We start from the raw sequence: 16,877 nt of genomic DNA, 5'->3' as shown, positions 1-16,877 counted from the left end.
CAATTTACGAATTACCCAAAGAAGACTACGACATGCCTTCCCCAGCAGCAGGAAAGAGTGATACCCCCCGCACTCCTACTAAGCTCGGACGGAAGCCACAGTCAGCTGCGCCAAAACTGAACAAGCCTCAGTCGACAACGGAGGACGCCCCCACCTCTGATGTCTCTGAGAAGGCGCAAGACACCAAGCAACAAGGAGAAGGCCTTCTAGGCGACGCCAAGGAGAAGGGCGAGGAAGCAAAGGGTCAAGTTGAAGACACTGCTGAGGATACGAAGAGCGGAGCTGAGAGTACTGCAAAGGACACTAAGAAGCAAGCACAAGACACCGCAGATGACACGACAGAAGACACAACCGGCAAGGTCTCACAGGCTGGCGACGAGCTAGAACAGGCCGAGCCCAAGCCCATTGACGACGATGTCGACGAGGCAGAAGGTGAGGCAGAAGAGACCGGCGACGACGCTACGCAAAAGGCTGGAGAAGAGCTCGAGGAGGATGTCGACACCAACGACAATACCGAAGACGATGCGACTGACACCGCCAGCAAAGCCGCAGACAGTGGCAAGCAGGCAGGTGAGGGTGCATTGAGCGGAGCCCGCGGTCTCGCCGGCCGCGCTTCAAACCTCGCCGGCAAGGCCTCAAAGGACCCCAAGGGAGCTGCTCAAGATGCTGGCGACGATGTTCAAGACACCGCCGAGGACGTCAAGGATACCGCCGAAGATACCGCCGAAGACGCTAAGGATACTGCCGAAAGCGCGACTGATGATGTTCAGGATAAGGCGAAGAGCACTGCAGATGATGCGGAAGACACAGTAGAGGATACCGCAGATGGTGCTAAGGATACTGCCGAGGACACTGCAGACGGTGCGAAGGACACTGCCGAGTCCGCAAAGGGCACTGCTGAGGACGCAACTGAAGAAGCGACCGAAGACGTCCAGAGCAAGACCGGCGATGTCAAGGATTCTGTCGAAGACACCACTGGCCAAGATCTCCCATACACCCCAGATCTAAACCAACTCAAGGGCCTTGAGGTCGACGAGGAGGGTCTCATCAAAGACAAGGATGGCAAGGACATTGGCCACCTTGTTGAGGGTGACGCCGAAGACCTCGCCGGCTACCCAATTGGCGATAACGGTGAGATCCTCGATGACGATGGTGACCTTGTCGGCCGCTGCGAACTTTTGCCAGAAGTGGTAGAAGAGCAGAAGAAGCAGGCCGAAGGAGGCGACGGTCTCAAGATGCCCGACATCGACGTTCTCAAGGGTCTTACCGCCGACCGCACTGGTCAGATCCTTAACGAGGATGGTGACTTCATTGGACGTCTCGTTGAAGGTGACCCATCTGAGATCCAAGATCGCGAGTTCAACGAGAAGGGCGAGATTGTCGATGATGAAGGCAACGTCATCGCTCGCGCTGAGCTCACTGAAGAAGCTGCCGACCTCGTCGATCAGGAAGAAGATGAGGAAGGCGAGGATGGCATCGCTGAGAAGGCAGAACAGGCCAAGGGCGATGTTGAGGAGACTGCTGAGGGCGCCAAAGATGATATCCAGGAGGAGGCTGCCGACATTGAGGATGAGCTCCCCGGCGTCGAAGCCCTCGAGGGCATGCAAGTCAACTCCGAAGGTGACATCCTCAACGATGACGGCGATGTTGTCGGCCACGTTGAGGAAGGCGCTCTTGAGAACGTTGATGACATCAAGGGCCTCACTGTCAATGACAAGGGTGAAGTTGTCGACAGCGAAGGCAATGTGCTCGGCAAGGTAGAACTTGCTGAGGGTGCTGCCGACAAGCTCAAGGAGTCTGCCTCTGGCGCTCTCGACACCCGCATTCTTGATGGCCTCAAGGTCAACAAAAAGGGCAAGGTGCTCGACTCTGAGGGCGAGGAGATTGGTGAGCTCAAAGACGGCGAGCTTGACCAGTGCATCGGCAAGAAGATCAACGAAAAGGGCGAGGTTCTTGACAAGGACGGAAACGTCATTGGAAAGGTCGACGTCGTTGCCGGCGAGGCTGCCTTCGAGGCCATCAAGGAGCTCAAGGAGCGTCTTGGTGAGACTGAAGACGCCGAGGGCGAAAACCCTGAAGGTGAAGATGCCGAGGGTGAGAACGCCGAGGAGGAAGAGCCTCAAGAGGTTGAAGTCACTCCCGAGATCGACACTCTTGAGGGCTTCAAGGTCAACAAGAAGGGCCAAGTCCTCGACGAAGAGGGTGAGCCCATCGGTGAGCTTATCGAAGGTGACGCCAAAGAATGTGCTGGAAAGAAGATCAACGAGAAGGGCGAAGTCGTCGACAAGGACGGCAAAGTCCTCGGAAAGGTCAAGGCACTTCCCCAGCTCGTACCTGCCGACGAGGCACCCCAAGAGCCTGAGGTCGAAGAGGTTGAGGTCACACCCGAGATCGATACTCTCGAGGGTCTCAAGGTCAACAAGAAGGGCAAAATTCTCGACGAGGAGGGTGAGCCTATTGGCGAGCTTGTCGAGGGTGACGCTAAGGAGTGCGCCGGCAAGAAGGTCAACGAGAAGGGTGAAGTACTTGACAAGGACGGCAATGTCATTGGCAAGGTCAAGGCCCTTCCCAAGATCATCGAGCAGAAGGTTGGCGAAGCCGAAGACGCCGCCGATGAGGCTGGCGAGGCCGCAGAAGACGCCCAAGATGCTGCCGAAGACGCGCAGGACGCAGCCGAAGACGCAGCCGAAGAGGGTGAAGAGGGCGAGAACCGCCCACCTCTTTCTATCCTTGAGGGTCTCTCTGTCAACAAGTCTGGCAAGCTCATCGACAGTAACGGTAACATCGTCGGTGAACTGATCGAGGGTGATGCTAAGAAGCTCTCCAAGTCTGGCCTCACTGCCGATGACGAGGGACAGTTCTGGGACAACAAGGGCCACGTCATTGGCCGCGCCCAGACCATTCCCCAGGAAGAGGCTGAGGAGGAAGCACCATTCGCTGGTCTCAATGGACTTGTCGTCGTTAAGGACGGCTTCGTTGAGGACGAGAACGAAAACCGCGTCGGCAAGGTCGTCGAGGGTGACGCCAAGAAAGCTCGTCGGTCGCGCTGTCGACGAGGATGGTGATATCCTTGACAAGAAGGGCTCAGTTGTTGGCCATGCCGAACGCTACGAAGAGCCTGAAGAGGAGGCGCCAGCGGAAGAGGACCCCATTGACCTCTCCAGCCTCCAGGGCAAGACTGTCAACAAGCAAGGCAATGTTATTGGTGACGAGGGTGTTCCTGTTGCTCGTCTCGTTGAGGGCAACGCTAAGGAACTCGCTGGCAGGAAGCTCGACGACCAAGGCCAGCTTTGGAACGACTCCGGAAAGGTTGTTGGCCGTGTCGAGCTCATCCCTGAGAACGAGCGTGAAGCTAAGCCTGAGGGACCTTTCGCTGGCCTTCAAGGCCTTCGCGTTGTTGCCGATGGCAAGGTCGCTGACGAGGATGAGAACATTGTCGGACAGGTTGTCGAGGGTAACGCTAAGCGTCTTGTCGGCAATGCCGTCGATGAAGATGGTGACATTCTTGACAAGTACGGCAACGTCAAGGGTCACGCCGAGCCCCTTGAGGACGAGGAAGAGCCCGAGCCAGAGGATCTCTCTATCCTTGATGGCCTTACTCTGAACAAGCAAGGCTACCTGGTCGACAGCAACGGTACTCCCATTGGCCGCCTTGCTGAGGGCAAATTGGAAGACCTTGTCGGCCGCAAGTCGGATGGCGAAGGTCAGATCCACAACGACACTGGCAAGGTCGTCGGCCGATGCGAGCTGATCCCCGAGAACGAGCGCGTCCAGCGCAAGGAGGGACCGTTTGCCGGATTCGAAGGACTCCGTGTTGTTAAGGACGGATTCGTTGAGGATGGTGAGGGCAACCGTGTTGGTCAGCTCACCGAAGGCGACAAGAAGAAGCTTGTTGGCCACGCCGTTGACGAAGACGGAGACATCATCGACAAGTACGGTAATGTCAAGGGCCACGCCGAGCCTTACGAGGAGGAGGACGAGGTCGAAGTCGACCTCAGCGCACTTGCTGGCTGCACTGTCAACAAGGCTGGCAACGTTGTCGATTCCAGTGGCCAGATCCTTGGCCGTGTTGCTGAGGGAGACCCATCCACCATGATCGGCAAGAAGGTCGATGGCAAGGGCCAGATCTGGGACAACGAAGGCAACGTCATCGGACGTGCTGAACTCTCCAAGGGCGCCAACTCTGGACCTGAGGGACCATTCGCTGGCTTCGACAACAACAAGGTCGTCAAGGATGGTACCGTCCAGACTGCAGATGGCGACATCATCGGTCGTGTCATTGAAGGCGATGTCAAGAAGCTTGCCGGCCACAAGGTTGACGAGGATGGCGACATCAACGACAAGAACGGTAACGTCATCGGTAAGGCCGAGCGCTGGGAGCCAGAGGAGAAGGAGCGCCGCATTAACCCCATGTCTGGCATGCGTGTCAACAAGGAGGGTGAGGTCCGCGACGAGAACGGTGACATCCTTGGTCGTCTCACTGCTGGTGACCTTGGTCACTGCGCTGGTCTCGAGATTGACGACAACGGCTACGTTATCGACAACGACGGCAACAAGGTCGGAGAAGTCACTCTCCTCGAGAACATTCAAGAGGAAGAGCCCGAAGATGAGACCGACGAGGAGAAGCAGCGCCGTGAGGACGCTGAGCTTGCCAACAAGATGTCTAAGATCTGCACCGACACTCTTGAGCGCGTCCAGCCCGTCATGAAGCAAATCACCGACGTAAGTTCCATTTCCAACATTCAGGCTCGATCACCCACTAACAACCCCATAGCACATCGAGCAAGCCGACCGCACACCCCGCGACGAGCTCGACGAAGAAGAACTCGTCAACAACGTCAAGCCACTCATTGAGGAAGGCTCGCGCCTCCTCAACGACTGCAACGGCTCGCTGCGCGGCCTCGACCCCGACGGCCGCATTGCCGCGCAAGCCAAGGGCCGCCAACAAACCGGCGAAGCCTCGCCCGAAGAATACAAACTCGCAGACAACCTCAAGGAACTCACCACCACGGTCGTCACCACCATCGACAACGCGAAGAAGAAGATCGCAGACATGCCGCATGCCAAGAAGAAGCTCAACCCGCTCTGGAGCTTGCTTACCGAGCCGCTGTTCCAGATCATCGCGGCTGTTGGTCTGCTGCTGACGGGTGTGCTCAACCTCGTTGGTCGTCTGCTCAACGGCCTTGGTCTGGGCGGACTTGTCAACGGTCTGCTGGGCGGTTTGGGAATCAACAAGCTGCTCGGCGGCCTGGGTCTCGGATCCGTCAGCGATATGCTTGGCGGCGGAAAGAAGGACAAGAAGAAGGGCGGTGGCGTGAGCAACATCCCTGTTGTTGGCGGTCTGCTTGGAAAGAAATAGACATCTCGCAGAGTCGAGATTCTGGGGGAGAGGGGAGGTAATTCATGACGACGATGATGAATTCTTTTGCGCATTTGTTTTGGTTAAGATTGTTATGGGATATGATACCAAACTTCCTCCAAACCCACATACGACATACTATGGCACCGGTGCCAAATCGACGCAAAAGAGCTGGATCGATCGGGGGGTCGTGAAAGCCTACTTTTTACATCGAAAAATAGGCAGCGGTGTCTACATCTTGTCGCCCGGGCACAGGAAGTCTTTTTCACCCTAAAAATTCCGGTTTAGCGTTTGATCCTTTTATTTGAGCGTTGTTTCGATACTTCATGTCACGGGGACTTGATCACTCTCCCGAAAGACGTCTTTGGCTACGACCAGCCGGGTTTTCCTTTGTCGCACACAACGATTTATTGCTGAGCGATTACTTATTGTTAGCATGGCCGTTGTTACGATTGTTTTGTGCAGTTGTATGATTAGGTAGTTGGTAATGATACTTGTTTGTACTTCATCTGATATGGCTTTCAAACCATGGACCTTTGCAATGTGAGATTGTGATTTTGACTTCTTTACCATTCGACCACAATTTCAAGACCAAGCTTCTGCCTTTGCACCTTGTCTTGCCTTGCCTGTCTAGCGGTTACCGAAAGAGAGTCCACTCATAAGCCCGGGTATGTTCATCAAGCTAGAGGGAAAATAGCAGAGTCCTTCTTCTTAACCCTTGATTACCACCCCTTGAAAATATTACATTAAGTATATTTACACACGTAGGTCTGCCATCTAATTAACATCTATCTTTTAGAAATTTTCGTTTCTTTTAGCTCACAGTTTGTGGTGCTGTTGTCCTGCGATCTTGGGTGACTGAGGAGTGGGCTATCTTTTTGCTAACCGCTAGTTTTTGCAAACCGCTATTTCTTGCTACCCGCGTGCCTATTTGTCCGAACCCCTTCACTCGGACTGGACGCTCTAGCCTTAGTGTCTTGGCACTCCTGCGCGCTTCTGTATTATAGCGACAACGTTGCGCAATCTTCGACATCAGAACAAAGCACAACTCTTCCCGGACTCTCCTACATCATGGAGGCCGCCGCTGTTCAAACATTCTTCAATGTGACATCGCCTCTACAACATGCTATGTAAGTACTTACCAGCCTTGATGTCACATGTATGGAGCCAAACACTAACGCACCTAATAGCACGATAGATAATTCATGGCGCTCGCCTCTCCTGCGCCTGCCTTCCGAGCTTCGTAATCGTATCTACGACTACGTCCTCGGCGGCGTCTACTGGAACTTGACCGACGTAGCTCCTCCCAGAGGACCGCTTCCTCCCCCACTGCGTTTCCCAGAGACCTACGGCGCACTGCTTCGCGTCAGCCGCCAGATATTTATTGAAACCGCCACTCTACCATTCTCGCTCGGCTCATTCCAGGCCTGGGATAAACCAGCCAGTGTCAGGTTTACAGCCATGCAATGGTCTGCGATTACATCGTTGGTTTTCCATGTGAGCTGGAGTGTGACGATTTATTGGGCGATGGGATGGTGTATCACAAACGGGGACTTTGAGTTCTTAGATACGATGCCGCACCTTGAGAACGTGCTTGTCAATGTGACAGACTTTTATGGAGAGAAGTTCCGGGAGCAGAACAGGAGGAATGGTCAGATGGCAGGACCTGGGACGATGACGAAGAAGGACTTGGTGAATTGGTTGAACAGGGCGCTGAATACCAACAAACGTCGTCACATTAAGTTCAGGGTTGGATTTTGTCAGTAAGGATGTTTGGGTATCTCCAAGGACGTGCGAAGGTTTCATCGGGACACTGAGCGGACATGGCATGATGCATATGGAGGGACTCCTTCAAGATTAAGTGTATCTCACATTTAAACTTGAACTCCAAAGCTGTGCTGTCTTTTGCGATATCACCATTTTTGAGCGCTTTCGTTGCTGGAACTTGGTATCGTGTATCATAATTCAGATTTTTGAAGAGTTAAACCTAGGTACGCTAGAAAGCGCTAAAGCGGCGCTAGGCACTTCACCGTACTCTGGATCGTGCCCGGGTGGGAACCACTGGACAGTTTCCCCGACAGTTCCCTCATATCCGCGACATCAACCACGCCCTAACAGCATGTCTCGGATAGCTACGTCCAACGCTGATATGGTGGGAGGCTCTGAAATTTAATACGCGATATTTTTGGCGGCCCACCATGCGCCGAGAACCTTCTCATTTGCTGATCCGCACAACAGCTCCGCTTGCCTGCCGAGCTTCGGAACGAGATTTACACTTAAGTGTTCGGCGGATTGATCTGGGTAATGAGATCACCAAATGCGGAATTGTGGCCTGATGGAAGAAATCTGTACGTGAGGTCGCGTGACAGTATCGAGTCCTTAGACCGGGCTATGCCAATGGACAATCGAGGTACGCAAAGGCGCCTAGCACTTTTGACGACTGTCACCTAGTAAAAACTGAAGCAGCGACTCGGCCTGTCTCGCTAAACGAATTACACTCTCGAGATGGAGAGATGAACGAAATTGTCGCAAATCTTACAACCGATCAGCGAGCCACAATGACAGTGGTACTGATCAAGCTTTCGTGGACGAACCAGCTATACTTTGGCGATTTACTCTCGACACTCGGGCATCTGCTGTTCAGCTGCCTGGACTCAAACGGGTGATGCTCGATGTAAAGGAGGGATGGAACAAATACGACCGCGAGGATTACACGACACTCCCCAATATCGCGATGACGAAGGCAGATGTGATAGCGTGGGTCAAATCAGCTCTGAAACTTGAGCATCGCGAATGGATGTGACGCTGAACGTGACGTTCGACACCGAGAATTGGAGTCATTAGTCGTCACATGCGCAGCGAGGTGCATACAGACCAATTCGATATAGGTGGAGGCTGATTGGAAGACTCTCTGAGCGTGTCAGGGAGGGAGAGCAAAGATTTTCCCACAGGGATATTTGCTTCGACAAGACCTTTCTCCACGATTTCAAAATCCAGAATTTTGGTGAACTACATAAGCAGAATTCAGATTGAAATACTCGTGTATCTTTCCGTTTATTTATGAAGCTACTCATCTACCCATTCTCTGTGTGCATTTAGTCCCAATATCATAACTGACATAAAGTCGGTTGCTACCTACACCTTTCACTAGGCCGTAATGCCTGCACCGTGGGGGCTCGCTACTAAGCGCCCTCCACATCGCCTACATAACACTCAGGCGCGCAGACCAATTTCGCGAGCAGACTAACATGGCCGACCTCGGATTTGATCAACTCAGTCCTACCTCAACTACCGGCAGCATGGCAAGTACCCAAGAGACCACTGTTCGTATTGAAGGAGCAGTGAACGAGACGTATGTATGCCCTGAATGCTTATCAAGAGAAATGTGTTGTCTAATGAATGCCGCAGCATCACCATTACATCTCAGCTGCAATCACCGCTTCTCCGACTGCCAGCAGAACTACGAAACGAGGTCTTCAGCTACGCCCTTGGCGGGTTGATTGTCTACCTCAACCACGATGGCACAATCTCGTATCACACTCCAGAGCGACTCGAGCGACTTGACGGGTTGAATGATGCACGGATTGATGTGCTGCAAAACACCACAAATTGTCTATCGCTCCTCACGACCTGTCGACAGATCTACAATGAATCCGCTCACCTGCCACTTGAGCACTACGCCTACTTCTACAGGACCTGTTCCTTTGAGTCGAGGCTGAATATACTTCCCTCCACCCGAATCGTAGCAATCAAGAGGATCAAAATCACGTACCATTGGTTCTGCCCTCGCGGCCCTTGTCGCGAATATCTTGAAGGTTGTCTCGATGCCATTGCCCTGTTGCCTTTCATTGAGAACATAGAAATCATGGTGGTAGATCATGATACCGAGGATCGAGCTCGACATACCGCCAATAGGATCAGGATGACCCATGGAGAGGTGAAGAATTGGGTACACTTGCATGTCGTGGGATATTTGGACTCGCTGACTGGGCCTCCGAACTCTCCGGACGTCGTTATCAGGACTGATGTGGTGAATTGTAAATGCAAGACTGTGGAGGTAGACAAGACCGACGTCTCGGGTGCTTAGAGAAGCTTGACTCGTCACTGGGCTTACAATCTCTGTTCAGGTCCTTTACGTATAGCGATAGGACTGACACAGGGTAGCGATACTTCTACATCGCTCGATATGTACCCAATTTATTGGAAGTACCTAGGTATCAATTGTCAAATATCTGACCTGCGGGGGACTCATGCTCTGTCGACAAAGTGCCCAGATGTCTTGCCAAATGTATTCCAAGTCAGCAGCGCGTTCATTGATCTCACCTGGTATATCTCATTTCAATTTCCAGCTGATGTTATACGGACCAACAGGACTCTCATTGGGTGAAGGTGGGCTCAACCTACGCTAACCTCTGCACGTGACTAGCCCCCGGGCCGCTAGATATAGAGCTGTTATTGTTGTAGCTTCATCTCCATGATCTCCCCATCTTCTCTGATCCCCAAAAATCGCTACAATTATGGCGATGAAGCGCAAGGAATCAAGTTCTGGCCCTCTGAAGAAGACGGACCGCATCACACGGTCTCAAACCCTTCATGAGCGAATGTGAGATCGCAATTCCTGCTGCATGACAAGTAGCTGACACGCAACCAGCACCCCGCGCAATCAGCTAGAATCGCTCCTCCTTCTGATGCCACCGGAGATAAGGAACATGATTTATACCTACGCCTTCAAAGACCTGGTCTAGGGCATTTTCAAATGGAGAAGGCCGGGCAGCTCAAGCCTCAATCGTTTTGCTCTCCTCAAAATATGTCGCCAAATTTCTGTTGAGGCAGCGCTTTTACCATTTGCACATGGCATATTCGACATTGGATGGGAAAGACCCTCGAAGGGTCATATGATTGGATTGCTTGGAGAACTAAGCGCAAAGCAACTTGGCGCAATTCGACACATCTCAGTCCTCTACGGATCAAAGGTCGGAAAGAGAATGAAAAGAACTCTCCAGGTGCTAGCAGTCGTCCCTCGTCTTCGCTGCATACAACTACGCCACCCACGCACCATCACCACCATACTGCTTGGCGATAATCTCATCAAAATTTACCTGCAGGCCGCCAAGATGGGCGTTAAGGATGTCGTTCAGTACACTAAAGAGATCAAAGAGAGTTGGATAAAGAGTCAGCTCAAGGATTACAGACTGGGTACGAAGTTCATCTTTGAAGTGAAGCGAATCTCCATCTCGGGACCGATGCTCGCCAGCCATGGTAGCTTCCGAAACAGCGCCCGAGTGCCCCGGAGGACTGTTGCAACCTTCATACGTAAAGCAAGGTAGCAATGACGAATAAACCTACAAACAGCCTTAAAGGACGACCTTCTCCATCATACTGCTCGTGGTTCGAATGAGAAGGCCTGCAAATTGACAACGGGGCATTGAAGGAGACTATAAGCAAGGTTAGTTAGGAGCAGTCTTCTTTAAATGCTTTTAGAACTTTACGAGAGGAAGCACTTCTGGGCAGCCGTACGATTTGCACAAAGGTATAGCTTTTCTCTCGGACAGGCTATTGGTGCAATAAATCCTGTTATAACATGTGTCAGAATATTTGCTAGTCCTTTCTTCGCTTTGCAATACGTGATCTAGCATCAAAATTTGGGTCTTTGAAGCCATGTGAGTATGTAGATAATGCCAAATCTAGAAGAAATGAAGGTTGCTGTGCGAGCAATCCCGTGTACATGACCTCGAAGACAGAATATGTCTTACCAGACAGTGTATGAATAGAACGTCAAGAGACGTAATTATCTAAAACCGACTTGTCGCTGTGTCTAAAACTAGAAGCCACGAATAAGTCCGTCACTCTGCAATTAAATTTCTCTTTCTTGCCTTCCCGCTGCTTTACCGACAGATAATTTTGCACCCAAGAAGCTCCTCAAAAAAGTCATGTATGCCTTATACGACGCTCTGATGAACAGAAAAACGTCCGCCAGGAAGTCCAAAGATCGAATCACCGCAGAGAAAGATCAAGCTTCACCGCTTCTGCGGCGTCTACCAGAGTTCCACAACATGACCGATAATCATTTCATTGAAGACGGCCTTTTCTATGTTCAGAACAGAAAGTATATGGTTTGAAACACACAGGCTGTTGTCGAATTTAAAGGATACGTCTTTACCCCAAGTCTGCCGCCAGATTCACTTAGAGACCGCCAAGTGGCCGTCCTCACTCTTGGCTTTTCTGACTGGGTTCTTTGCCAGATAGAACCAACGTCGCATTTTGACGGATATAGACTCAGAATGCGTTGTACTTCAGTAGTGCAATTCATGATTCCATCAGAGTCTGGTGAGTGTTTGTACTCGGATTCTGTGTCTGTTTTAGTTATGGCGGGTAATAGGAATTGTATGTCGTGTGGAGAGAGACTCTCAGCCTGTGCACCCCTTTGAAACATGCTAGGTCAGTCGGAGAACCTCAAGATTAAGGCGTCCCGTACCTGGATAAGCTGACATTCAAAGCGAATACCCCACAGGGACCACAAGGATCTTTGGAGCAGGATCAAGGCCTGGAAGCCTTAAGCAGAGATCACCTTCTGCCTACTTTCACAAGGAGTTTATCTATATCGATAGCGAGACTGATACGGGCTCAAAGCGCGTCAGGTCATTATACTGCTAGCGTGACGGCTGCGCATCGTATCTGTGTCCAGGTGTCTCTATCTAAAAGCAAAAAGATAGGCAGAAAGAAAACTGCAAAAAAAGCACCCTCCACCCTATCCAGGTTTCTTAGGGCGACATCTAAACCCAGCTTAGTGGATTTTTCTGTTCCGGTTACCTTCTGCAGGCAGGAATCGAACAAGCGGCCTCACAAGTCAAGTTGGTGTAGTATATTCAAATGCGTCAAATCCATGCAAATTGGTGGATCAATACGAAGTTAAACTAACAAACCTTGAGTTATGTGGTGCTTGTTGATGGAAGGTTGCTGACTTGGCGCGTTAATGTATGCGCGTGTCGGCTTTGTCGCAGTGAGTACAGAAAGGATTTGAGGTGAGAGTGGTGGTGACGCACTTGTTTGTTTGTGTGTGCGGCATGCATAGCTTGCACAGCTTTTCGTTCTCGTCAGCCCAACCGATGGCAAATTCTCAGACCTGCGCTCTGCGTACTGTTTGCTATCTTCCAGTGACCACATAGCCCCTACACCTAGGCGCAATGATAATGCAGCCCTCGAATTTAGACGATGGGGCAGGTGGATTTCCGGAAGTCATGCTCACATGACGTCGAATGTCCGAGTATGTGCTCTTTCACCTTCACTCTGATTGTTTGTCGCGAAGCGGAGTGCCGGGACCGTGCTCAAAAACTTCAGATATCGCACTGCGCGCACCAAAGATTAGCAGACCACCACCCAAATACCACCTTCTAAAGGGAATTTCCCTACTCCCCGCAAATCACGCATAGCCGCGAGCATGCCCGCCTTGGATCTGCTCAGTCAATCCTATACGCTTTCTGCCCGCGCGGCACCCGCTCACCTCCCTCGCGACTGGCCTTTGATCTGGACCCTTATCACCGTCGGTGTCATCCTTGTTATCGAACTAGTCTTCGCCATACTTTGGATCCGCGTGCACAACCTGCGCAGCAAAGCTCGATGGGCGCGTCTTCATCAGCGAGGTGTCGTCATCGTCTCCGGCGCAGCACTCCTTTGGACCGAGGACCTGCCACTGAAGCCATACATCTCGCATCTCAACCTAAGGCAGATTGTCGAGAAGCAGGAACGAGACCGAGAAGCAATGCTTAGAGCCGTCTGAAACAAACGGGTTGCTACAACGAGAGAAAAAAATGGCACACGGACCTGGAACCGAACTGACATCAAGACTACTACATCCGCATTGATTAGGATGCAGCGCTCATCTGTTCCTTATCAATTTAAGAAAATGTCGGGATACTGCGAGAATTCATGTACATGTCCGCGCAGTCAAAGGAAGGGAACCACTTGAATGAAGTGCAAAGGTGATGAGATAAGAAGACGATTGAAAACATTGGCGGTGGGACATGGGACTGGGAGCCGTGTTGATGACGGGTTTGCAGCCCAGGACAAACTTTTAGCAAGCCAGCTGGAAGTTAAAAGTCGGTAGAAGACAAAGTAGCACTGTACCAATCAAGTCAACAGATGCAATTACCCGCACAGGTCCTATCAGCCGTTTCCCGAGCTCAATTGCCCTCCTGTGTGTCACATCGTGCATCTGAAGTTACAAGCTTGGAACCGTAGTTCATTGCTCGAAGTTGGCCGTGGCTCGAATCGTGCATAGTCTGGCTTTCCAAGACACTGTAAGAGGAGAAGAAGGGGATAGTATGTATACGACCCATGAGCCTGATATTGTCAACAGTATTACGAGAAATATAATAGAAACAATCAGCAACATGTCTCTCCAACTTAAACACGTGTACCTTGCCGGTGCGGCGGCGACTATCGTGATATCGTGAGGGAAAAGCGGAAGTGTCGGTCAATGTGGGGTACTTGCACAAGTTTGGAGCGGGGTGAACCGGCCCTTTCCACCATATGTTCACGGGTACTTATTCATGAGCCTTCTTTCTTCCGTTCGCTCCAAAACATCCCAACTAACCGGCGAATCCAATCAACCAACAACATTCAACCACCAACGAGTTAGCCAGTATGACTAAAGGCTCATCTTCCGCAGGCACGGGCTCCAGCTCCGGCTCCAGCTCCGGTGCCTCTGGCTATACCACCACCGGCTCCGGCACAAACAGCCAGGTTTGTAACTGGATCCCTAAAAGAAAGAGTAGTGCTAAGTAATGCGAAACAGGGCAACCACTACTGCTCCCGCGACTACGGCTCCGGTGCATCAAACTCAAACTCGTACCACTACTCCAACACTAACGGCTCCTACTACTACTCCAACCCTAACGTAGGTGATCGTCGACGCTGGGTTACCTTGATTCTGACAGTCTGTTTAGGGCTCAACTTACTATAATGACGGCAATGGTGGCGCCAGGTACAATTCCGGAAATTAGAGGCCAAGCGTACCTGCACTGCTTGGGGACGACCTTTGCGTAGGATGTATCGCATCTTTTTTGATGGTATTACCATATAGAAAGATACAATCGAGACTTCATCGTGATATCCAGTTTGCAGCGCGTCGTGTGATGACGTCGAAGATGAAAGCGAGCATATTGGCCTCCTAATCAGGCGTCTGATCTGTCACTCGAGCTGCTCCAGCTCCAGCCTGCAGGTTTCCATGGTTTTATGTTCCTTAACACTTCGTCAAAGTTGTCTGTCATAGATGACTGCGTTTCTCCAACGTTTGCTCTATTCACCAAAGCAAGTGACAGGAAGTCTTTCACATCAGCGAACGTAGTTCTGCCAGCAAAATCTTCCACGTAGCTCCTCGTCATACTAACAACACGTCCCTGGCCAATTCATGTCTCAAAAACAACTTTCAGAACTCGAGCGCCGCGCTCTCATCAACACAGCCAAGATCCAAGCCCTTTCCAAGCACAACTCGCAACTCACTCAGCAAGCTAACGTCCAAGCCGAACCTATCGCCAGATTGGACCACGAATTTGATATCAAAGAAGAGCGCAATATGCCATCTACACGTCCCCGTCCACAAAGTACGCCTCTCCCGCAAGAACCTCGCGCGACACCGTTCTACGTCCTGGCACGCACGGCGCCAAGTCTGGAATTGAACTTTTTGATACAAGGTCTGCAGGGCGAGCCGATGGAGTTTGCTGTTAACAGAGTTGACATGGCATTCCTACTGGAGCAGACATTAAAGCGCAGGGGTTGGAAAGATGCGACGGTGCAAATGGGCGTGTTGGACTTCGCCAAGGTATCGATGATGAAAGTGCGCTTTGAGAACGGAGATGGAGAGGTCGGAATATTGAATGATAATTGATGATGCTTTTCTATGCGATGCAGTATCATCTATGTCATGCTCCGCTATGCTATGATGTGCAAGTTCTATTTCACTGCTTCTCTGATGACGCCCTCGTAGACCCATTTGCCTTCTACTCTCTCCTGCAGCACTCTCAACTTGCTGAAGAATACGTCGTCATCGACATATGCGCCTTTGAGCCATCGCTCCCCTTTTGACGCGTCGAATGCTTTCCTCGCATGCAAAACCCGTCTATTGTCGAATATCACACATTCGCCCTCGTTCAATCGGTACTCATACAAATTTTCCTCGCTGCTGATCAACTTCTCATACGCATGCGACGCCGCGACGAACGAGCGCAGTGAATTTGCATTGTTGGAGCCAATGCGCGCTTCAAACGGCCCCTGGAATGGCGGCGACCAGTTCACGCGATGGATGGGGAGAAGAGTTGGATCGCTGTATTTCGGATATGGATGCAAATCGATCACGGGCCGCGTGAAATGATAGTGAAATGTAGGGTGATGATACTGATACGTGACGGGAAACGTACACAGCGTTCGGAAATGGAATGCGGAGCGCCGTTGCAGTTGGTGTGCGGCGTGAAAAGAGTCGCTGAAAAACGATTCGCCGCCGGGACAGCGGGCGCGTAGCGAGTGCAGGAACTGGAGATGTGGTGGGTTAGACGTGTATAGCAGGTCCATGTGCAGACCGAGAAATTGCGGTGTGTAGGCGATGTTTTCGGCTTTGGCTTTGGAGCGAACGTCCCATGTCCGGCCGTAGAATGTGTCCTTCAGTGTTCCGATTCGAGACGCAAGGTCTACGACCGAAGTTTCAGAGTCTGGGACGTTGCGCAGAAAGAGCAGACCATACTGGTTGAGGTGTGTTAGGGCTTCGAAAAGGGTCTCGTCGCTGTTCATGTACTCGTTGTAGTCGACCCATTTGTTGTTCTTCGTGATCTTCTCTTTATCCCAGAACACTCGGTCGTCATATTTTATGCCGCCTCTAAGCTCGACTTCAGTGTTCAGTGCTCTTCGTAGCCAGTCTATCGAGTGCCTAGTGCGATGTTCTGGCCCATAACCTTTGACGTCATTCTTCCATTTCAGTTCGATTGAAAGCCCCTTCTTTTCATCAACGACAGACTTGCAGCTTCCCTCTAGATCTTCCGGGACGTCCGAGGTTTGAAAGAGCTTCTGCTTGCTGTGCGGATCCCTGCACTGTGGGCATGCACAGCTATCCCGCAGAAATACCGTGTCGAAGATTTTGGGTTCCCCATCAATGTTCACGGCAACGTGTTTTGCGGGGTTCCCGTCCAATTGACCGACATTCGATTCATCGTGCACCAAAGATTCCTGCTCTTTTCTCTGCCTCAATTCCTGCTCTTGATGTGCTTTCTCTTCGGCTTTAGTTGGCCGGGTCGGGCCATGCGTATCGCGGGTCCAATCAGCGTGCTCAGCCGAACTGGACGATCTACTCCAGAACGACTTGAACAAAAAGTGTCTTTTTTGTGAGCACTGAGTAGATCGGCAGGATCGTGCGATCGTCCTGGAGGAAACACTCCGCAGTGGAAGTTTGGTGGAAATGTTAATAGACATGTCGTCGTGTAACAAGCAGCGGCAGAGCCGCGGGGTCTCGTTTCCTTTTCAGACGCCGACG

The 16,877-nt window shown here is 51.5% G+C and overlaps 7 protein-coding genes across 7 annotated transcripts; 6 read left to right on the top strand and 1 right to left on the bottom strand.

Annotated features, from left to right (window-relative positions):
* Positions 1 to 32: 32 nt before the first annotated feature.
* SNOG_04600 (hypothetical protein) lies at positions 33 to 5,359 on the top strand (the record flags this gene model as incomplete). The annotated part of the gene is given in 3 exon segments (XM_001794961.1): positions 33 to 3,024; positions 3,041 to 4,722; positions 4,775 to 5,359. The coding sequence occupies 3 exon segments, from the start codon at positions 33 to 35 to the stop codon at positions 5,357 to 5,359; spliced, it is 5,259 nt and encodes a 1,752-aa protein (XP_001795013.1).
* A 1,071-nt stretch (positions 5,360 to 6,430) lies between these two features.
* SNOG_04599 (hypothetical protein) lies at positions 6,431 to 7,126 on the top strand (the record flags this gene model as incomplete). Its single annotated transcript, XM_001794960.1, has 2 exons — positions 6,431 to 6,489; positions 6,550 to 7,126. 2 exons carry the CDS (start codon positions 6,431 to 6,433, stop codon positions 7,124 to 7,126), a joined length of 636 nt encoding a protein of 211 aa, XP_001795012.1.
* A 1,481-nt stretch (positions 7,127 to 8,607) lies between these two features.
* SNOG_04598 (hypothetical protein) lies at positions 8,608 to 9,446 on the top strand (the record flags this gene model as incomplete). The annotated part of the gene is made up of 2 exons (XM_001794959.1): positions 8,608 to 8,711; positions 8,768 to 9,446. 2 exons carry the CDS (start codon positions 8,608 to 8,610, stop codon positions 9,444 to 9,446), a joined length of 783 nt encoding a protein of 260 aa, XP_001795011.1.
* A 430-nt stretch (positions 9,447 to 9,876) lies between these two features.
* On the top strand, positions 9,877 to 10,686 carry SNOG_04597 (hypothetical protein; the record flags this gene model as incomplete). Its single annotated transcript, XM_001794958.1, has 3 exons — positions 9,877 to 9,962; positions 10,011 to 10,098; positions 10,189 to 10,686. The coding sequence occupies 3 exons, from the start codon at positions 9,877 to 9,879 to the stop codon at positions 10,684 to 10,686; spliced, it is 672 nt and encodes a 223-aa protein (XP_001795010.1).
* A 1,919-nt stretch (positions 10,687 to 12,605) lies between these two features.
* On the top strand, positions 12,606 to 13,136 carry SNOG_04596 (hypothetical protein; the record flags this gene model as incomplete). Its single annotated transcript, XM_001794957.1, has 2 exons — positions 12,606 to 12,623; positions 12,726 to 13,136. 2 exons carry the CDS (start codon positions 12,606 to 12,608, stop codon positions 13,134 to 13,136), a joined length of 429 nt encoding a protein of 142 aa, XP_001795009.1.
* Positions 13,137 to 13,996: 860 nt separating this feature from the next.
* SNOG_04595 (hypothetical protein) lies at positions 13,997 to 14,466 on the top strand. Its single transcript, XM_001794956.1, has 3 exons — positions 13,997 to 14,101; positions 14,154 to 14,255; positions 14,305 to 14,466. Exons 1-3 carry the CDS (start codon positions 14,003 to 14,005, stop codon positions 14,359 to 14,361), a joined length of 258 nt encoding a protein of 85 aa, XP_001795008.1. The 5' UTR covers positions 13,997 to 14,002; the 3' UTR covers positions 14,362 to 14,466.
* An 844-nt stretch (positions 14,467 to 15,310) lies between these two features.
* Positions 15,311 to 16,816, bottom strand: SNOG_04594 (hypothetical protein; the record flags this gene model as incomplete). Its single annotated transcript, XM_001794955.1, has 3 exons — positions 15,311 to 15,615; positions 15,775 to 16,438; positions 16,472 to 16,816. The coding sequence occupies 3 exons, from the start codon at positions 16,814 to 16,816 to the stop codon at positions 15,311 to 15,313; spliced, it is 1,314 nt and encodes a 437-aa protein (XP_001795007.1).
* Positions 16,817 to 16,877: the final 61 nt, after the last annotated feature.

This window comes from Parastagonospora nodorum (assembly GCF_000146915.1).
Source record: "Parastagonospora nodorum SN15 chromosome Unknown scaffold_6, whole genome shotgun sequence".
In the NCBI taxonomy this organism is placed as follows: Eukaryota; Fungi; Ascomycota; class Dothideomycetes; order Pleosporales; family Phaeosphaeriaceae; genus Parastagonospora; species Parastagonospora nodorum.
The sequence above is the reverse complement of the archived record's forward strand: the minus strand, read 5'-3'. Positions and strand labels throughout refer to the sequence as shown.